This window comes from Lathamus discolor, chromosome 14, assembly GCF_037157495.1.
Source record: "Lathamus discolor isolate bLatDis1 chromosome 14, bLatDis1.hap1, whole genome shotgun sequence".
Taxonomy (NCBI): domain Eukaryota; kingdom Metazoa; phylum Chordata; class Aves; order Psittaciformes; family Psittacidae; genus Lathamus; species Lathamus discolor.
This window is the reverse complement of record NC_088897.1, coordinates 5,750,701-5,772,804: the sequence shown is the minus strand read 5'-3', so window position 1 is coordinate 5,772,804 and position 22,104 is coordinate 5,750,701. Positions and strand designations below refer to the sequence as shown.

At 44.1% G+C, this 22,104-nt stretch overlaps 1 protein-coding gene across 5 annotated transcripts in view; it reads right to left on the bottom strand.

Annotated features, from left to right (window-relative positions):
- LOC136021813 (sphingosine-1-phosphate transporter SPNS2-like) overlaps positions 1-22,104 on the bottom strand; it is a 129,043-nt gene that overhangs the window by 63,767 nt on the left and 43,172 nt on the right. For all 5 annotated transcript variants that reach the window (XR_010615892.1, XM_065694435.1, XM_065694438.1 and 2 more), the window contains exon 3: positions 5,873-6,009. Coding sequence is in view for 4 of the 5 variants with exons in the window: in XM_065694435.1 (XP_065550507.1) it covers positions 5,873-6,009 (137 nt within the window). In the remaining variant the exon portion in view is untranslated. The remainder of the gene's footprint in view (positions 1-5,872; positions 6,010-22,104) is intronic.

Below are 22,104 nucleotides of genomic sequence, written 5' to 3'. Positions count from 1 at the left end.
GATCGCCATGTCTCGTCTTGACAGAGCAGGAGTAGCTCCAGCTCCCAGGCAGTGCAGCAGGGCACTGTACCAGCCTTACACTCACAGCCATCACAGCAGCACTTAGTCACTGGAGTGTTGACACCCCTGGCAGACAGAACAGCGACACTGCAGTAGTGTATTACCCACCCTAATCTCTTCCTCTGTGTTAAAAGAGGACACAGTGGACTCTGTTTTTCCTGAGCATCTAACAAAAGGGCAAGCATGCAGCAATCCAAATGTCAACAGCATATGCTCAGCTGTGGGGCTCAAGTACCACATTAAAGGTTGGCAAACACAGCAGGGCCAGCAACAGTTGTGAACACCCCATGTCAGTTCCAACACCGACTCCTGTACCAGCCACACAAGCTGTTGCAACCACAAGTGAGGGAAGCGATTGAGTGTGTGTGCAGCAGACTTCACACTGGAGAATCTCTTTTGCCTTCTGTCTGAAAGAGAGGTCTGATCAAAAAATAATAGGCTGGCACAGTGGGATGTACACATCCCAGTAATTCATGGTGACTTCAAATACAACAGTACCCTTCCTACATACAAAATGATGGCTTGGGGCTTCTAGTTTTGTTTGTTTCTGGCTTTCAAACTGTGGATTTATCTTACCCAGTGGAGGCAAAGGAACAGAAGCTGTATGTTTTATAATACAACTTCTGTCAGAGTACATAAGACTAAAGGCTTTTTTTTTCCTCGGAGTGAATCATCCTGAGCAGGGAGGTGGGGTTGGTTAATGTTTTTAAAATTAACCCAGCTAACCATTTGTTCCATGCTGCACATAATTCGTTGTTTCTCTTTCAGCACTCCTTGAAAAACAAGCTTTGGAAATAAATATATATCTGGCAAGTCTGAAAGACAGGACTTTAGCAAGCACTGCAGGCTAACTGCAATTCCACAGTGGACTATCTGCTTCCTCTTACAGAGATAAGTCAAAAGGAGAGGAAAGCACGAGCAGAAATACCTATCCCGATTAACTTGCAGTGGGAGCAAAAAGGTTTTAGCATGTTAGGTAGATCAACACTCAAACAGAAATATTTACCAAGAACTGGGGGATCCAAAAGCACATTCCTGGTTTACCTTGTTAATTAGTGGCTTTTCCATTTCCAAACTTTCTCCCATCTGCAGCTCTGATGTCTCCCAGCAAACCCACGTTACCACAGCCTGGTCCGGTTGATTATTAGGTACACTTGGTCTCCCAGCTTAGTGGAGCCTAACTGCTTAGCAGAACATTTTGCTCATCTGTAAAACAGCATCTCTTCTACACAGAACTATGCTTTATTCAAGATATTTACACGGGAAATAACAGTATTCCCCAAGACTGATAGATGTGGTACCCAAGTAGCCAGAAACAAACGCTCACCACGTGGCCTGATCAACTCTTCATAACCAAGTTGCTTCATATGAAACTATTCAGAAAGAGAAATGGAGCAAGTGGAATTACAGGCTCATCCCAATGACATTCTGGAGTACAAACCAGCTCAAGATGATCAGCCCCAACCCAGGCACTCAGACATGATGCTCATCAAAATACTATCTAGAGAAAAACCCGGCTACTTATTAAGCAGAGTTTATAATGAAGCAGAGGAAGAGACACACACATTTAGTTTTTTGTGTGGATGGAAACACATCTTGGTAAAGAAAATCCTTGAAGATTGTGTGCTCAGTGCACTTCTTTGTTATATGACTCTAATTGCACAGCAGCTTACAAATTTTTTGCTGATTTATTATGCAGCATGAACCAACAACCAGCAACTGTTGTCTCCAAATGCTTGCCCAAGGCCAAAACTGACACAAGAAAGGGCTTTGCAGGTGAAAGTACCAAAATCTGCGTACCCGCAGGTACAGAGCTGATTAAAAGGCATGCAAAAAGGGAGTTCATTTCTAAGAGGTGTTTTTACTTAGAAAGTACAAATTAATATATATACATACTTTGTTGAAGTTTCTCTAAACGGAGTTAATCTAGAGACATGTCTAAATATGGACCAACTTTAATTTTCCATTAATGAACAAGTTTGTTAATGATGATTTTATGCAACTTTTAGTTTAGTAAGTGCTAAACAGTGTTTTAGAGCAGAAATGTGCAAGTACCTGAGGCAAAGTAGAGGACTCAGTTCTTATTTTTCCATAGAGAAATTGTGCACTTATCTAAATTGTCAAATCACATTATTTGACAGAGCAAAAAGTGACCTCGCTATTATCGCATGTCTTGTTACTTCTGATGATTTTCTTTAGTTAAACTTATGATTTCTGTTACTATTACCTCCTTATATACTCTGGAGCTCTTCTTAAATTTTGGTTTGATTTTCTTTTTTCCTTGTGACAGCTCATTATTTAGTTATTTAGTAGCTATTAGCAGATGAGATTCATTTTTCATTTATTTGACTGTCATTATTCCATGTTAAAAGCCAAAAAACAGTTGGTAATAACTAACTACAGATATTTGAATAAGCAGTTACAAACTTTAATGCAGTACTTTCTAGCAACTACGTTTCTGCATGGCATATATATCTCATTCCCTGGTTTATCTGCCAGTTTTCGGTCACTATCTTTTTAAGCCAAAGAGCATGAAACAACATTTAGATAGTATCTTAGTTGAACTGCTTCATTGAGCTCCAAGCCTTTTGTGCTGGCTTTGCCTTAGATAGATTCAATTTTCTTCATAGTAGCTAGTGTGGGGCTATGATCTGGATTTCTGCTGGAAGCTGTTGACAACATAAAGATGCTTTCTTTCCTGCTCAGCAGTGCTTACCCAAAGTCAAGGCCTTTTCTGCTCCTCACCTCACACCACCAGTGGGGAGGCTGCGGGAGGACAAAGAGCTGAGGGGACACAGCTGGGACAGCTGATCTCAACTGACCCAAGAATATCCCAGACTACATGGCATCATGCTGAGCATATAAACCAGGGGGAAGAAGAGAGAAGGGGGGAATGCCTGGAGTGATGGCATTTGTCTTCCCAAGTCACCGTTACACATGATGGGGTCTTGTGCTGGGCATGGCTGAACTGACTGATCATAGGAAGTGCTGAAGGAATTCCTTTATCTCAACCCATGAATTTCCTCACTTTTACCCTTCCAATTCTTTCCCCACCCCATCAGAGGGAGGGGAGGGAGGGAGGCAGGGAGGCAGGGAATGAGTGAGTGAGTGAGTGAGTGGCTGCATGGAGCTCAGTTGCTGGCTGGGGTTAATCCATGACATTCTTTTTGGTGCCCAACCTGGGGTCTAAAGGGTAATGAGAGCATTTGGATTGTTTTCCTTTCAGGGTCTAAATTTTAGACAGGAACTAATATTACCAACACACTGCCAAGAACCTTTACAAATGGGGTGCCTTCTGAGTCCACCAGCAATGTAGCTGCATTCTGCCTTTGTTAAGCTGTCTCATTCCATTTACACTCCAAATTTGAACTGTGTGGATGTGTACTCCCTTTAATCACATAGCGATTGTGTGCATGAGGCACTAGACACTGTTAAGGTTTGAAGAAGGGCAATCCCTGAAGACACAGTTTGTTATTTCTACTGCCTGGCTATTGTTCCTTGCCTAGCTCAGTATTTTTGCTGCTGCCACATAGAAGAGTTTTCTGTACAGCTTTTCAATGGGCTCAGCCTCTGCCAACTTGCTCCTTCTAGCCCTGTGTTTTCATGTTGACTTGGATGTGAGTACTCATCTACTTACAGTAGTCTTACTACTGCTTTTATTTGTGCCAGCAAAGAGTTTTTTCTATTTCAGCTCCCAGCCTTCCTCCCTGACAAACACGCAAACTGTCTTCAAAGAAAGAAAGAAAAATGTTGAGAGAAGAGCCAGTGTTTTGCTCCTTAAGTGAATCCTAGAAGACAAAGATCAGGAAAAATAGCTGGTTAGTCACTACATAAAGAAAAAAGTTGCATCAGCTCTTCTCTGACCTTTCTTCGTTAGCACTTCAGGAATTCAGCTTGTTCAATGTGGCATGTTTTCCCAATTAGAGATCGAGGCTCCAAAAGGGACTGTATGTGAAGTTGCGTTTTTTCTTATGACCTGGCTCAAGTGCTGCAGCCATTGGGTAGAACACATCCATACAGCAGCTGCAGAATTCTCCGTATCACCCTGGAGCTGGTAACAAGAGCTGGGCATGAGACCTGTGGTTTAAGAGTAAGTCTTCTGGCAGAGTCGTGGATCCCAGTAAAATCAAGACAGGGGATTTTCCTCAGCACTGAGGTGGTTTTCGGCCAAGTGTGTAGTTTGGGTCCAGAGTCAGTGCTCATGCCAGTGCAGGAGCAGTCAGCACAGGTCTGGCTATTTTGATCTTGTCTCCCTTGTGACTTCCAAAACATTGGTGTTTGGGTTCCAAACATAATCCAGCTTTATAAACACTATTCTCCCTTTCTTTGGATAGCAATACTCCACTTCCACTCTGAGCTCCTGCATACTGACCATACTTATTAATCCCATGACTACTTCAGCAAACAAGCCTCAAATCCTTAAACTGAAAATCAACTCTGGGAACACAGATCGCATCAATCCAGTTCCAGTGTTGTGTTACTTGCAACTACAGGACTAGGTCCATTGCAGAGAGATTGATGAGAACCTGAGCATGAATGTGTGTTCATAACGAGAAGTGATTTTTAGCAGGTAACTGGTTGCTTCATGAAATGCTTCCCTCTTTAGGCTCTGCTCACAGCTGCTTGTGCAGAAAGTTAGGAGAGATTAAAAATAGACACAATGAAAAAGAAACCCAAAAAAGCCTCTTTGTTTTGGATGGAAGATGTTCTTTTTCTCTGGAAAAGGCACTTTCCTGCTAATTGTAAACCAGACCAATTTACTGAGTTAAAGGCTTCTACATTTGGCCATATGCATTTTCCTTTAGAAACACAGCAACGACCAACCCAACATGAAAGGCAGACAGACGTGTGACTGCCACTGCCCACTTCAGGTGGAAATTCTCTTTTATTAGAAACTGCAGTGTGTGGGTGGGCAGGAGGGAGCAGGGTGGAGAGGTTCAGGCCCTGGTTGTCATTCCTTGGCATGACTACAATGCTGCAATCTCTGTAACGCAGCTGGACAGAGAGGATGAGGAATGCCCTTGCCTCCCTTGGGGAAATCAGTCTGATGATGCCAGGAGCTGTGATCTGTCTCTCCAGGAATGCTGCCACCTGCAGCAATTAAACCTCCTCTCTAATACGACTGAAACAAGAGGATATATTTTTCTCTAGGAACTGTTAGATCATTGTTTCCTCCAAGTTTTCTCTGACAGGCAAGAAAATGAACGCAATGAGGAGTCCTCAAAGTGGGGTTTTGTGGCTGCTCTGAAAGCAGGTGAGAGATGCTGTGCATTGCTTGACAAAATTAAGTGAGCCTGACAACTCCATCATGAGTTCCCCAGTCATATCCATCAGCTGGTGTTATAGGAGCTGAATTTGTGTCTAATCTTTATCCTATCATCCACCTTCACTGCCTTTGTTGGACAGGAAACTCAGCATACGCATAAACCCACTGATGGATGCATTTGTCATTCCACAAGCAGACTTGCCAACAAACCCCAATGACTTCTGTTACATATCAGAAGACAAGAGAACCACTGTATAGCCATGGATTCTTTTTCTTCCCAAGTCTTTTTCAAAGCCTTTTAAAGTTTCATTATGATCTCTCTCACAACAAAGCCCTTATGTCAACAGAAGCTCTTGCTTTTCACCTGGTATTTTTTATTAATCAAATGAATCACAGAATAGCAGGTTTCACAGTTAAGAAAACACAGGCACACAGCTCACACTTCACTCACAAAAGGTCAGATAACGCAACATGCTGTATGTTAAATAGACACAAGAAAGACACACTCCCCTTGAGCACACTGTGATGCCTTTGCAAAGGTCTTACCTGTTCAGTGATGAAGGAGCTTGAAAAAGTGACAGCTGACCAGAAGAAGATGCCACAGCTGAGAATGATCTTTCTGTTGAAACGGTCCCCAAGGTAGCCAAAGATAGGGGCTGCAACCATGAAACTGCAGATGAAAACTGCAAAGGAGGAAAGAAACGTTTAATAAACATCAGGCCAAGAACATGAAAACTAATTTTCTGCAAGCTAAATCCCCTAGAGAGCAGTTCCATTTAATCAGACATTCTGCAGCCCTGACTTACAAAGCGGCACATTCTGATGGGCTTTCAGAACTCAGTGCCACTGAACTCATATTACATTTGAAAGCACCAGCCCTCAAAGCCCACTGTGAGCTCAGATGGTCAAAACCACGACAGAATATATTAAGAGCTTTTGCCTAAATGTCACTGAGAAGGTGAAGTAGAGGTTGGAAGGAGTTTCAAGCAAACAAAGCAAGGCAAGGACTCCTTGTTGGCTATGGCGGCAGAGACCAGAGAGATCCAAGGCACAGAAACTGAAGTGCTTTCATCCTTCCTAGCAGTATTTTAAGGCAACCATAAAACAGTGTGGGAAAACCAGTAAACACTGATACTGCCCTACTGGCACCAGCCCTGTAGTTAGACAGCTCCTGACTCCTTGTTAGATCCATTCACCAGCACTGAACTTGTATTTAAACCCATCTCACTAAAAGAAAGAGTTTTAACCTACAAAGCCCTAACAGGCCAGGAACATCCTTAGCTGAAAGGCGACAAATTCACCTTTTCCATTTGCTTCACCCCCCAAAATCCCAAAGCATTAACCCAAGGCCTTCTGTCATGTAGGAACAAGGCTCTTGATAGAATAAACTCTCAGAAATCTCTTAAGCTTCAGAGTTCACTCCTTCAGCCTAGCTCAAAAGAATCTGGCTAGTGACACCACTGAAATCACCTGAAACGAGGCACTCACACCATATTCATGATTAATTTGGAACTTGGCAGAAGCTGCCAGGTATTCAGCTGATTTATACCTGGCTTTCACTGCACATAAGAGATTTTGATGAGAGCAACTACATTGATTTTACTGCCGTGTCATAGGAGCTTTTTGACTTCTACTTTCTTTGGTTCAGCAAATGCAGAGGGATTTGGGTGGGACACCACCAGAATACCTGGAGATCCCTCTTCAGTCACAGAGTTATGACTGTAGTTATCGGGTAGCTCCTGGGTGGGCTTTTGGCATTGTCTAACCCCAACCTTCTACTTTTAATTGTGTAAAAGGGGTGAGAGGAATAGAATAGGAATGAAAAGGCAAGAGCAAAAGACACACACCCCTTTGGTTGGAATGCATGCATAAAATTAAGGTGATTAAGAAACAGAGTATTAATTTTCCATGGATGATGATATACACCAGCTCAAAAATATGCCAAAAGAATGCTGAACTATGAAATTCTCTAAATGCCTCTCCCTTTTTAGTACATTAAGATGTGAAAGCTGCTCTGTAAATAATACATACCCATTTGCATCTGTATTTTGTGAGCCATACGACTGTTTGTATATCAATTTTGCACTGTGATATTTGACTAGAATTACAGATTTACTCCTTTTCCGTTGTGAGTAAAATAAATAGAGACAATACAAAAGTGTTGAGACATGAAAAGAAACACATACAACATTATAGCACACATATTTCAATACAAATGCCATGAACAATGTGGTTTTATGCTAGCACATAAACTGTATTGATAAAACAGTCCCTGCATCTATCTCCAAATCCTTGCTCAAACAAAACCTGTTGAGTAAAACTATGAGCATTTACCCAGTGGTTTCATCTCTTGTGTTTTACAGAGAAACTACTCAGCTACCCCGAGAGCCCACTTAGCACTCTGTCCCCAAGAAACCAGCCCCATGTCTATGGAGCTGATCCCATTTAGGAAGACCTCGTGCTCACCCACCCCAGCAGCACAGTCCAGCTCCCTTCATCTCTGGTGAACTTGGCTCTAGTAGTCTAGGAATGCTTCACAAATCTCTGCTCTGCAAAGGTACATCTGCCCTGGCCCCAGTCCAACAAGGCACTTCAGCACATGCTTATACCAAGCTCTTTAAGGTCATCAATTCCATGATTAAGTGCTTTCCTGAACTAACACCCAAGCGCTCAGCACCTTGCAAATCTGGTGCAGCAACCTGGCACAAAGGATACGTGACTGTGGATTGGGAATGAGAAGCAGAAAATGACTCTGACTTGTACAGAGCAGTGTGTCCATTGCAATTTGACCTTACCCCTGGAAGGACACTGAAATCCACTCACCTCAGAATTGGATATTCTGCCATTTTTATGATGTAAAAAGACATGAAGCTAAAAAAGCTTCTGAGTGAAAATTAGAACCATCCAAGTCAGCATGCCATGATTTCAAATGCCAAATAACCTGACTAATAAAACTCCAAGACATGGAGGGGGTGATCCAAAATCCACATCAGTTATCAGCTTTAGCCACCTCTGGATCACAAGCACAAAGTCTCATCTTGGAACATGGGCAAAAGCAAGCAAAAAGCACAAACCTCTTCTTTCCAATAAAACAAACCAAGAAGAGACAGTCCAGTGCCTTTCCAACAGCATACATCCTGCTGGTACCCAAATCCCTTTGGAGAATTTATTTTTGGAAGCTTCTGAACTGAGCTGTGTGCTTTGTCACCGGTAAGGAGCTGACTTGACAGCTCCACAAGGTGTAAAATGAAAGGACAGCAGAACCTAATAAATAATAGGTAATGGAACACAGCTGTCATTGTAATAAATGCAATTTATATCAGAGTATTTATGACCCAAATATGCATCAGAGCATGGAGTGACTCAAATAAATGCAGAATATGATGGCTGTGTTGGTCTGTCAAAAGGATCTGCCTGTTACAGGCATTTCCGCGAATCGATTTTGACAATTACTCCTGCAAATGATGGACGAGACTCCTGAGCGCCAGACTGGGCTGGCAGAACAGAGGTGAATGAATCTGGGGCACATTACCAGGTAGGATGGAAACCTGAGATCCTCTAGTTGAGGTTCTGCTCAACTAAACACCACAAAGAAGAGATCTCATCCAGAAGACAGAACACTGCCAGCATATTCATTTGGAGAGCGGCAGCAGAATCAGGATTGATCTGTAGAGGAAGACGGCTGAAGCATAAGGCAGAGGGATGCATTTCAGGAACAGAGCCTGGGCACTTATGCCAGTCTCCTCCACAGCATTTCTGCTCCTTGCACTCACCCAGTGAATACTCAAGTGACACCCCAGCAGCTGCTGCTTCAGCTCAGCCCACTGCCACAAATCTTTTCTATTAGGAGAGCATGTGACAGAGGCTGGCACTCCATTTGCCTCTTCCCAATCAACAGCTCCTCTTCCCATTTACACTTAAAACCACCTCAGCTCTTGAAGAGATGTGCTTTGCAAGCCAGGGCTCAGTTAGAGATCCATTGGGATTTGGGATGAGCTCGAAGTGACTGTGTTTGGAGCAGCTGTGTGCAGGTGTAGCTATGTCAGTCACTATTATATATGCCATACAGCTAACTCCTCTTGCTAAGTGATCTCCAGCAGTGCCAGCAGAAGGTGGCTCAGTCCCAGCACTGGGTGGAGCTGAGACACATTTCTGCAGGAGCAAATTATTATGTGAGCCAAAGATGAATAACAGACACATAATGAATGCCATCCCAGGAGGGAGGTTCTTTTAAGTACAGGTATTTTCAACAGCAGATCCCATTTGTCTTTCTGCCTCCTTTTGCGGCTGAAGTGCTGGCTGCAGTGAGAATGCAGGAAGAGTCTAATTGCCCAAACAGGATGGCTGGGTGGCTATTTCTGCCCCGGAATGCCTGTCGCACCCTGTACAGGTGCACAGGCAGCCAGCACTGCCCAGCTTTTCCGTGCATGGATGGAATTACAACAATGTGCAGCCTAAAAATACCCTACAAACCTTATACTTCCCACCCAAACAGCCCCCAGAGCAGGAAAGCATCCTCCTCTGCTGCCCATATCATGTACCTCCAGTCATCTTTCAGGGGTTGTGGCCAGGGAGCTGCTACTCACCTGCTGCTCCTCTCAGGAGCTGTCTGCGTAGCCATGGAAAAGTAAACCCCCAGAGAGTGGAAGCAAAGGAGATGAGAGAGAAAGGGTAGACTTAAAGTCACAAAAAGCTCCTGCCTACTGGAACCAGACTTCACTGCCCTTACTGTTCTCTTCCTTCCCTGTAAACAAAAATGTACCAGCTTGACTCTATGAGTGCTCCCTGAAGCAGCTCTGACCCACCAGCTTCCCACCCCTTGATTCAAAGACACTGTCCCTCTGTCTTCACTTGCTCTTTTCTTATGTGGACTGATTAGCCCTTTCCATCTCCTGCTTCTCCTGCCAGCAGGTCATCCACGTAGTATAAGCAAGAAGAAAGGCACTGACAAAGGCACACAGAGAGCATGAATTTCTTCTGTTACTGGAAGGTTGATAGGCTGACAGGCACCTCCAAGAAAAGATCCCTTCTTTCATTTTTCACTTCAAGTACAGGGTTTATTTTTACCTGACACAAATAATGCTAGAAAGGTTCAGGTTCAGATAAAAATAACTCACTCTCTACACAGGGATGCTCAACCAGAAAAATATAGTGGCTATCTTTGAGCTCTGAGTCAGCATGAAACCATATATACCCGTCTAATTGAATGCTGACAATGTGTTTGGCTCTGTGGAAGGCAAACCGAGACAGCTTCTGCCTCAAGGGACTGGCAATCCATTTAGACATGGCAAAGAACTATGTGCTGCGAGGTTGTTAATATTTCCCCAACAACAAATTTCCAAACAATGAGAGCACCTCAACACCCAGCCCGCTCTGGATGGGATAATTTATGGGTGCGTACAAGCCCAATCCTGCTCTTGCTGCATGAGACACTGCCCTGCTGGGGTGTCGTTGAGTGACTTCTACTCCACGACTTTCGGTTGTGGATATAGGGGTTTCTCATGCTGCTGATGGGACCAGCTGCCATCTACCTGCAGTGGTGACTAGTCTCTCCCAGTAGCCCAATCAGCTTTTCCATTTCAGACATGTTTTTGCAATGCTGCTTTATTTCCATTTTCATTGTAGTGTTATGCTTTAATAATACTACTCAGCACATACATACACAGCACATCTAATCACAGTGAGGCCTGGGACAATTCAGAAAGGAAGTTAAACATCATTAATTTCTACTTCAGGGCTGAAGGAAGTTCAGTCACAGCAAAGTGACCTACCCAAGATGAACTACAGAAATCTTGAAGCTGTGCAGGTCTTCAGCTTCAGCAGTGTCCTGTTCACAGGACCATATCCATGCTAGAGGTATTTCTGAAGGTCTACAACTACACTGGAAAGGGATTTTTTTTTTTCCCATATATCACCATACAAGCTAAGCAAGAACGAAGATCCTTTCATGCTATTTAGCCACTGAACCTGATAGCTCAGACACAGCATGGCGACAGGGCCAAGGTAAAAGTGATGCCTGACTCCAGGACAACCCAAGGCCCTGGGATTGAAAACATTCATGCTTTGGTGATGATGAATTCTTACAATACAATTGCTTGTACAAAATACAACCCTCTAAATCACCAGTATCGCAAACTCTGCCATAGGTACATGCCGTTACATCACTCTCCACATGGACTTTGTTTTACTTCATTTCTAATTCAACAGCCAACAGATGGATCATGTTGCTGTGCTTCAGCAAGTGCAAAACACAAGATCACTGGGTTCCAGACTATCATGCAGACTAGAAGTTTCTGACAAGTGTGAGGAGCTTTGAAACACACCATCGATTCCATATGTTGTGCAAAGCTGTCATATACTGACAGCATCGAACAGAGGAGCATTTAACACACTAAATCAGTTGGATTCAAGTATTCAGCTGTTTGGCTTGGATGTGGCCTGCAATGCTCTCCTAGAACAGCCCACAGTACAAGATGAAATAAAGAATATCATAAATGCTTTGTGTGCTTGTGTCCTCAGCAAATTAATGAGGAGAAAAACAGTGCTTTAAAAGGTGTGGACATAATTACTCACACATTGCATTTCTCTGGTAGCTCTCTGTTTGGCAGGACACACTAGATTGTGTTTCCCTTATTGCTGATGCTACTCATCAGTATCCAAGCTTCAGTCTTGTCTTCTCTGCAGGGAGCACATTGCACCATGAGATGCCAGGTTTTTTCTTAGAGCAAACTGATGTAAAATATAAACAACATGTTTAGGATGACTATATACACCCAGAGCTGACATACGTACCTACCGTGAGAAGGCAGCTGCTGTAGGATACCACTCAATTTCATTTGCTGTGACAGGGTCAGAACCCAGTTACGAAAACACCACTTACGAAGACAGACATGGCCTGAACACAGCTTGCCTGGCAAGGCCACGATTGACTCAACAATACACAAGATGCAGCCTTGGGAAGAATCCAGTACTGATAATTCCATCCCTTTTCCTCTCCAGATTCTTCCCCAAATTAGCCCTTATATTCCCAGCAAAGGATATCCTGAAGGCTGGCTTTGTTCACCTTAGCCGACAAGAATGATTGCTTCAGTGGGAATTGCTGGGAAATCCACTCTTTGGAAACATAAAATCATGTAAGAATAGCTAGAAAACCAGCCCAATAACATTCTAATGCCACCTGAGCTTTGAGAGGAACGGTACTGGGCAAAGAGAAACCACTGTGGTCAAATATAAGTAATTGCTGTCAAAACTGCCATATATACTATCAATGGATCGTTGATCCATTCCATGGTGAGTATGTGATGTTACTGATGTGAGAGGTATTTTACTCAGTCTGCATTGTTGCATAGGGATGGAGAAGTCTTCCTCTCCAGCCCCAAGTGCCTGGACAACAGCTACAAGAAATAACTCTAACAAAAGCAAAGGCTGAAAAGGGAAACAACATTTACACGAGTGCTGTTGTCCCCAAATTGGCAAACATGAGAGGCCAATGGCCATGGCAGTTCCTTACATGAGCGGACTTACAGGCAAAATCACTGAAATACAAACCAAACCATGAGACATTCAACTCAACAGGGACATCTCCAAGTACTGCTGCATGTTCAGTAGTGGGAGTAAAGCAGTAGCTCTAAGACATGAACTACTGTCATTCTGGTCTTCTAGAGGGCTAATTTTAAGGGCTGTTCAGAGGATATAGGGCAGTTTGATGACAACCAGTGAGAAGTAACTAAATAAAACTGATCAGCATCTGGTCCTTTCTCCTATGGTCCATGACATACCAGCACTCCCTAAAGACCAATGATCCTCTGACTTGCCCCCACAAATACTGCTGTACGATTTCAAGCTCTGAAATCAGTCTGTTTCCTGATTCAGGCCATCAGTGTCGTAAATGAGAGGGAAAAAAGCCAAAAGCTAAAAACAGCATTAAAATTTTTCACTTTCTTAAACCTTAATTTCCAATATTATGTCAATTAAAGCTGCATTTAAAGATTCAGCCATTCCTACCCTGCTTACTGCTAAAGCAAGTTATTATTTCACAACCATTTTCCACATCCAACTCTATTCATGCTCTACTTCAAAATTCTTTATCTAAGTGTACAGTGGCAAAGGTGGTGTTCTACTGCGCTGCTTCGTCTCTCTGGGTGTCCAGCAAATTGACTTGGAGCAGGAGCTAACTTGCTACAAGATTCAATTTTGAAAGGCTCTACACAGACGACATAATGTAAAAAGGAAAGAGGAAAAACCCAAACTCACCTTCTGCTTTTCACTTTGGGAATTACAGTGATTACATTACCACTGTTTTAAAGGAATTTGGGCAACCTGAGCATCAATAAACCAGTTACTGTGTTCCTAGAGATGTACTTCATAAAACAGTGCTGCAGGCAGCAATCCAAAGGAGCGGTTCCAGCGTACAGCTTACAGTCCACTGCTTCCCTTACGCCTAAACTGGTGCATGCCTGACTCTGCAGTGATTTGGTTCTGGGTGACCAGCAAATAGCCAGCCCTCACTGAATATCTTTTACAATGAAGTAAATCACAGAATCATAGAAGAACAGAATAGTTTGGTTTAGAAAGGACATTAAAGACCATCTGGTTCTAGCCCTCTGCCATGGGCAGGGACAAAATTCAGTTGTATTTCTAAACCCACAAGTGCCTTTGACCCTGCACATGCACACTCACAGGGTAAAGCAATGAAGTACCCAGACAGGTAACAGAAGCTTTGTCCTTTTGCCATTTCTTCTGCATTTGATTTAGCTGGCTCTGACTATTGGTGAAAGAGGACATCATCCTTCCCGGCTGCAGCTCAGTGCTCACACAGTGTGTGACATGGGTTGGTTTGCTGATGTGCAATCAGTTGAAGGGAAACCTCATTAAGTTAGTAGCCAATTAGCATGGATTTGTATCCATCCTGGTCAACCTGGAATTAAACAGGAAATCCCAGAGATACAGCAATGGGTCAACGGCTTTGCAGCACTGCACAGTGTCACCAGTGACACTGCTACAAGGTTAGTTTTGGCTCAACATGACTAAAATGCACCTAAGCCAATCTTGCCTGCTGTTGTAGAAACAGCCCGTGACCACTTCTAACACTTGTGGAAGTCAGCATCAGGAAGAACAGCAGTCCTGCTTTTCCCTTTCTGTGCAGTTTTCCAGAACATCCTGCACACGTGCCATAGATCTGACAGCTTAGATCACAAACCAACCTCCCAGGAGGATCCCTACACCAAGTGCCCAGGGCTCGATGAAAGGTGGCTTATTTAAATAACCACAAACCCAAAGGATCTTTACTGTATTCTATCCCCTTCCTCTACTTAAGTCTTTGCCCATTGCAATTGTGATACCAGGCACACATTACAACAACATTCACAGAAGCCTTTGGAAACAGAGGTGGAATCTGTTACAGGAAATGCGTTAGACTTTCCCTTGTGCCACCTTATGAGCTTGTTTGGCCACCTGGGGAGCAAAATCAGGGGACTGTTGAGGACCAAAAACTACTCTTTGTAGACTCCTAGAATAGTTTGGGTTGGAAGGGACCTCAAAGCTCATCCAGTTTCAGCCCCCTGCCACAGGCAGAGACACCTTCCACTAGAGCAGGTTGCTCCAAGCCCTATCTGGCCTTGAAACACTGCCAGGGATGGGGCATTTATCACTTCTTTGGGCACCCTCTGCCAGAGCCTCACCAACCTCACAGTAAAAAACTTCTTCCTTATATCCACCCTCAACTGCCCCTGTTTCAGTTTGAACCCATCACCCTTTGTTCTATTGCTACAGTCCCTAATGAAGAGTCCCTCCCCAGCATCCCTATAGGCCCCCTTCAGGTACTGGAAGGCTGCTCTGAGGTCCCCACGCAGCCTTCTCTTCTCCAGGCTGAACGGCCCCAACTTCCTCAGCCTGTCTTCATACGGGAGGTGCTCCAGTCCCCTGATCATCCTCGTGGCCTCCTCCAGACTTGCTCCAACAGCTCCATGCCCTTCTTATTTTGAGGACACCAGAACTGCACACAGTACTGGGGAGCTTCTTGTCAACCAACACACCCAAGTCCTTCTCCTCAGGGCTGCTCTCAATCCAGTCTCTGCCCAGCCTGTGTTTGTGTTTGGGATTGCCACAACCCACGTGCGGCACCAGTCCCAGTAAGGCAGCAGATACAGGAGACCAGAAGCAAGCCCCGTTCCCCAGGGGCAGGAACACCATGGGCACCTTTGCCCACAAAGGCTTTTCGACCAGAGAGTGCACTTAAACACCAAGAAATGACAGCCTAAAGCTGATAATGCAGAATAATCTAAATCCGTTGATCCCTGAAATCTGCATTGAGTACCAGGAATTAGATTTAACTAGCAATAAAATACTATCAATCTGTTATTCTCTTAATAGAACGATACATCATTTGTATCTCATCTAAAGAGAAGTAATGTTCCTTGTTTCTAATTTGAGATAGAGGAGGAAGTCTGTTTTCATCCTAAAATGAGATTTTCCATCCTTCTTTGCAGCTGTGCCACTAATCCTGCATCCTCCCTCAACTAACATTTTAATTTCAAATATTTAACTAGTGTGCATTAGGAGAAATCAATCCCCAAACCTGCTTTCTGTGGCAACAGAAAACAGGAGAGAGAGGAGACACGCCGAAAGGTCGGTGTGTTGCTATTAAATTCTTTGCTAACACGTAATTTACCAACAGAAGCAGCTTCCTGAGAAAAACAACACAATAGGAAGTGCTTCCCCTTTAGAGGGAAATCAAGAGCTTCTCATGCCACAGTACTGATGGAAACTTGCTAAAAGAAACGTTCATCTGACATATTCTTATCCCAGGGCTTTGTTTGGGTTTGTATTCCACAGTAGGAATGTGTTGTTGAGCTCTACACATGAGCTCCTAAGAGCTGCTGGTTGCGTTTACAAGCTGGAGAAGCCCTGCAGTAACCACACATACACTTGACGAACACAACATACAACAGCGAGAGCGCAGGAGAGCTCACCCAGCTACGGTTCTGTCACAGGGTGAGGGGTTTGGGGAAGGCTGGAGCACAGAAGCTGGGTTTTGGTTGTAGTCTCAGTCAGAAAGAGACCCTCAGCCACTGCCTTCCACCAGTGCCCTGGCTCAGGGGGGATGTTGCAGCCATCAGCCCAGAGGGCTATCCCAGTGGGAACTGCAGGGATGCTGAGCGAGGCAAGGAAAAGCTACATCAAAGCCTTGCGAATCCTGACAGCTCTGCTTTGGGAACAGGGAGGGGGACACAGCTCTGCTCTGACATTCTCTGCAGGCAGCCTGTGGGACTGATGGATTCCTTTTCAATTACTATTACAGTTCTTTAGGGGGCTGTTGTAGCATCTACAGTGGGCATGGCAAAACACATGCTCCCTCTTTTGAAGGGAAAATGGCCGTAATCTCATTTTAATTATGCAATGGACTATCAACTCCCACAGCACTGACAACCTCCTTAAAACATTCCCTTCTCCAGTCAGGACAGAGAGACCAAATGAGACTTTGCTCTCAAGCTTTTAATGTTTGTCACTGACATCCACCAAAGTTGTCCTACTGGGATTTAAACCTGAAGACATAGCTGCAGCTTACACATTCCTGAAAGCACTGGAGAAAGCATGTAAATACATGGCAAAGGGACAGGAAGCACTTTGGGGTAAAGGAGAGACCTCCAGGGCACGCCAGATCCTGTTTGGTGTTATCACTGAAGTGCAGGAGCAGAGCACCTACGGCTGGACAGGGGAGAAGAAGAAAGCACATTCACAGCGTGTGTTTGGACACACGCGAGTAGAAGTAGTTTGATAGCAAACCCGTTTCACCCTGTTCTCCTGCAAAACTGTTACCTGCCCGACTCAAGCCATACATCTTCAAGAGTGCTTTTACAGATCAGTAAACTGCCTGTCTCTAGGTACATGAAAGAAGGCAAACATTTGTCAGATTAAACTGAATTCTAAGGGATGAAAATATAGTACCTCTCATTACAAGAACTTCAAGAGGACAGCTGAAATATCTGATTCTCAGTCAATTGTTCTAAGATGCAGGCAGCATCAACAAGGTGGGCTGCTCTTAAAATCCTGCTGTCTGCAGCCTTATGCTAGTTCACTTGTTTAGGAATAGGAATCACCATGGAATAGGAATATGCTCAAGTACACAGATAAGATGGATGTAAAAGCAATTGTTGGCAATTGCTTTTGCTTGATGTTAAACCAACAGCCTGGGATTGTCTTATTTTCCTCAAAGTTTTTCCTCCGACTTCCCCCACCTCCCAGGGATGTTAGTGCTTGGTATAAATAGTTTCACATTTATTTGTGGAGGAAACACATACAGCTTGTAACTCTGCCCACCAAACCCTTGCTTCTGAAAGCTGCCTACTGGTCACAGAGGGAATTTCAGTATTGTCCTGCTCAATTGCCTACTTTTGATTGAGGTGCCTGCAAAATACAGCAGTGTCCCGCACGATGATGCAATGGCAGCCCTTGCTATGTACCTACCACCCATTAGGGACTGGACCAAAACCACACTAATTTTACCGAGGAAATTTCTGTAGTGCTGACTGGATTTCAATTCAAAGCAGCAACACAGAATGAGAGAAAAGCATCTCTCCATGAAATCTCATAGTTTCTCCTTAACAGCGATGTCCATCTTTCTGCCTAAGGCACTGGCAATGAATAAATAATAATAACAAGTCCCCCAATCTAAGATCTTTCATGTAACCTCAGGAGACCACTTCATAAAGCCATGAGAACCATGGCAACAGATCAGAAAACCATGCAAGCCTTGCATCCTGTCTGTGACAGTGACAGCTATCAGATCCTTCCAAGGAAAGTACACAAAATTCCCACACAGGCAGCTGAATTACTCAGAGGCTGTTTTAAGCCCTCCAAAGAATTATAATGTGTTATCCACATAAAGATCTGAGGTCTTTCAAGCTCTGCCCCTTGTGACATTCATTTCCACAAGCCAACTGTTCACTACTAAGTTCCTGGAGTGCTTTCCAGCAAACTGACCCGATTGCACTGATTGTTTCAGCATTCCGAAGACAACAGAAGGAAAACATCCCTCTGCCTTTTCAAGACGTTGATCACTTTATGCGCTTTTACATTACGCCCCATATTTTTAGGAAAGAAAGAATCAATAACACAGACTATCTTTAAAACCACTCCTGTAAGAGGGAAGTGAAAGGCATGCATGTGAAGACAGAATGTGAGTACACTCAGGGGCTGGCTGACTGAATTGGACTAGACACGTTCGCCAAGAGTGTCGTGTGTAAACGCACTTGCTGTCTAGTTTCATTGTGACTCATGAATTCTCTAAAATGCAAGCGAAGAACCAGTTGCACTCACACTTACTCTGTACCCTGAGCTAAGTCTTATTTGGTTTACTACTCCTGTGCGCTCACACACACTGTGTGTTTAGACAAACACAGTTCTCCAGTAGCTGTAAGGGCCAGGAAATAAATCCCTGAACCACTGACCTAGGCTGACACACAGTCTAGTGTGGGCCAGATCTATCTTTGGCAGAAAGCAAGGTTCTAGCCCTGCAGCAGTTGCCATGCTGCTTTCTCTTATACATCAGGTAACTCCATCCATGCTTCTCTTCGGGACTGGCATCTAAACTACAAGAGAAAACCACCAAACCCCACCTCCCTAACAAGATCCACCAGTGAGCCAGAGGCATCAGGAACATCATCTGCATCTGGAATTAGAGTCATAGAACATAGAATGGTCTGAGTTGGAAGGGACCTTAAGATCATCTAGTTCCAACCTGCCACGTTCCATTAGACCAGGTTGCTCAAAGCCCTGTCCAGCCTGGCCTTGAGCACTGCCAGGGATGGAGCATTTACTTCTTTGGGCAACCCATTCCAGTGTCTCACCACCCTCACAATGAAGAATTCCCTGAACTCCCACAGCAGCGAGTGTCCAGAATGCTTTAGAGGGAGTCTCAGCATCATTTAAGCAGCAGTGGTCTATGCACAGGACAGGGGCCGTAAATAATTCCTACTTCCTATCCCGTTCCATACAATGTCCATCTACACTTAACTTTCTGCCAGGGTACAGAGCCACAGGCTTATCCATCTACTTTTTCTATGCCAACAACATTTCAATGGGCTTTTGTACCACAAAGTAAATACAAAGAAACATTGCTATTGACTGCAATTTGCAATTAGGTACTGACTAATAGGACAAGAGAGCTGAACAAACAGCAGGCCACAAATAAACACCTACAGTCTTCATCCTGCAGTGAAGGAGGATCACGGAGTGTGTAAGGAAACCTCACTCTCAACTAGAATTGGCCAGTGCTTTTCCATAGGAATCATTTGCTGGTTCATTTTTACTGGCAGCATTCAGAAATGCTTTTGCCTCTTGCTGTTACAAATGGCAACTTAGACAAAGTGTTCCAGAGTGGCTGAGTGGCCTTCAAAAAGGAATAAATCAGTTTAAAGAAATGGTTGAAATACTGACATATCCCAGTGTTTAATTTGCTATGGCTTGGAAAAGGAAAAGGAGAATGAATCTGGTTTCTATCTGTTTTACACTTGCTATTTCTAAGATTATCACCCTCATGGGTTTCCAAAGTGCCATCTCAAAGTGGGTTTGCAAGTTGCAAACCGACTTCCATCCCAAGTTGAACTGCAGCTGCAGGAGTGAGCTTTGCAACTAAACTTGCATTTGTGGATGAAAGAACATGACCTCTGTGAGAGATGCCAGGGTTAACAGTAGTTTCAATATCCATGGTTCATGACTGGACCCTGTTCTAAATAATCCCTCACTTGGAGTTTCTTCTGACTACTCTCTTTCTGGGAGACTGAGTACTACTGGAGAGCAACATACTGAAATGAATAAATACTGCAGCGCACAAGGTTTGCAAATGCAATGCCTTTATGCATCATCAGTGATATTAATGGAAAATAGAAAAGGCAGATTTGCTGAATCCAGGGATTCTTAACATTTAAAAAGCCCATTTCAATCAGGCCTATAAATATATAAGGTGAGACTGATGACTGCCCAGTGGCCCATCTGAAGTCAGTTTGTGTTCAAGGCCTATTTCATTCCACTCCCTAGAGGCCACACCATCATAAATGTCCCAAGGAGCCACCTGAGCTTCATTACGGACAGTCCTACACAGCTGAAAACAGAACCCTGGGGGAAAACCTGTCATGGTGTTGCCAGCAGTTTATTTGCCTGGGGCCTAAACAATAGGAATCATAGAATCGTAGAATAGTTTGGGTTGGAAAGGACCCCAAGATCATGTAATTCCAGCTCTCCTGCCATGAGCAGGAAATCCTCACACTAAACCATGCCACCCAAGGCTCTGGCCAGCCTGGCCTTGAACACTGCCAGGGATGAGGCATTCACCGCTTCTTTGGGGAACCTGCGCAGTGCCTCAGTACCCTCACAGTAAAGAACTTCTTCCTTATATCCAACCTGAAGTTCCCCTGTTTAAGTTTGAACCCATCTCTGCTTGTCCTATCGCTACAGTCCCTGATGAACTTGAAAACAATTAAAGAGGGTTTTAGCAAGAAAAACGTCTATGTATATTAGATTTTTGTTAGAACTAACTTTGACTAGGCTAATGGACTATGGTCAGTATATTTTCCCTCCGAAACCATGTTTCCTGAAGAATATGAGCAGAAAACTGGTCCTTGCTCTATAACCTTACATCAGCATACGCAAAAAACCTTGGAATGTGTGCACATACTGAAGGGAAGGGGAGAGCACTGAGAGATTTCTTTTGAATTGGTGCAACAATGCACCATTCATGCAATCGAGACTTACTTGTGTTAACTGGAATCTAGTTCTGCAGGCTGGTAACAGCACCAAATACCATGAGGAATGCACACTTTTGACGTAACTGATGCCCTGGAATTCATTTTCCAAGCCAGGTATCTGTGTGTCCAAATGAGTCACTCCAACCCAAGTCTCTGTGGGTCTATACATGGGAATCTCTGCAGCCCATACTGGAATGTAGTTGCTCCTGCTTGGAACACACCAGCTATTTCAGCAGCTTGGAACAGTTAAAGGCTATGGTTCCCAAAACTGCGTTCCACAAGGTAACAGCAAGTTCTCTGCAGCCAGCCACACAGCAATGGTACTTTTATAGTGGTCTGATGATAGATCACCATAAAAATTTGATTGTAAGGACGCAGAGTGGTCTGGTACACAGCCCAAAAAGTCTGAGAAGCACTGGTTTGGAAGAAAAGCCATCTGGAACTCAAGAGAGAACAATAAAGAAGCAAAATAATCACATAGATTGGTCTAGGAGCTCAGCATTCTCACTGCTGTGAAAACACCCTGGTACTTCCAGAGCATACTAGATGCCTGCTGTACTACAACTAATACCTAGCTCTTTGCTTCATTGCAAGACAATGTCTTCAGCGCTTCCAAGTTCCTTCCCACTCTGTCAAGACTGTTTGATTTATCCAAATGATCTCTCTCTCTCAAATCATCATAGACTCACAGAACGGTTTGGGTTGGAAGGGACCTTAAAGCTCATCCAGTTCCAACCCCCTGCCATGGGCAGGGACACCTTCCCTTAGAGCAGCTTGCTCCAAGCCCCTGTGTCCAACCTGGCCTTGAGCACTGCCAGGGATGGGGCAGCCACAGCTTCTCTGGGCACCCTGTGCCAGCGCCTCAGCACCCCCCCAGGGAAGAGCTCCTGCCTAAGAGCTCATCCCAATCTCCCCTCTATGAGGTTAAAGCCATTTCCCCTTACAGGCCTTTGTCAAAAGTCTTTCTTGTAGCCCCTTTAGGCACTGGAGCTGCTCTAAGGTCTTCCCGGAGCCTTCTTTTCTCCAGGCTGAACA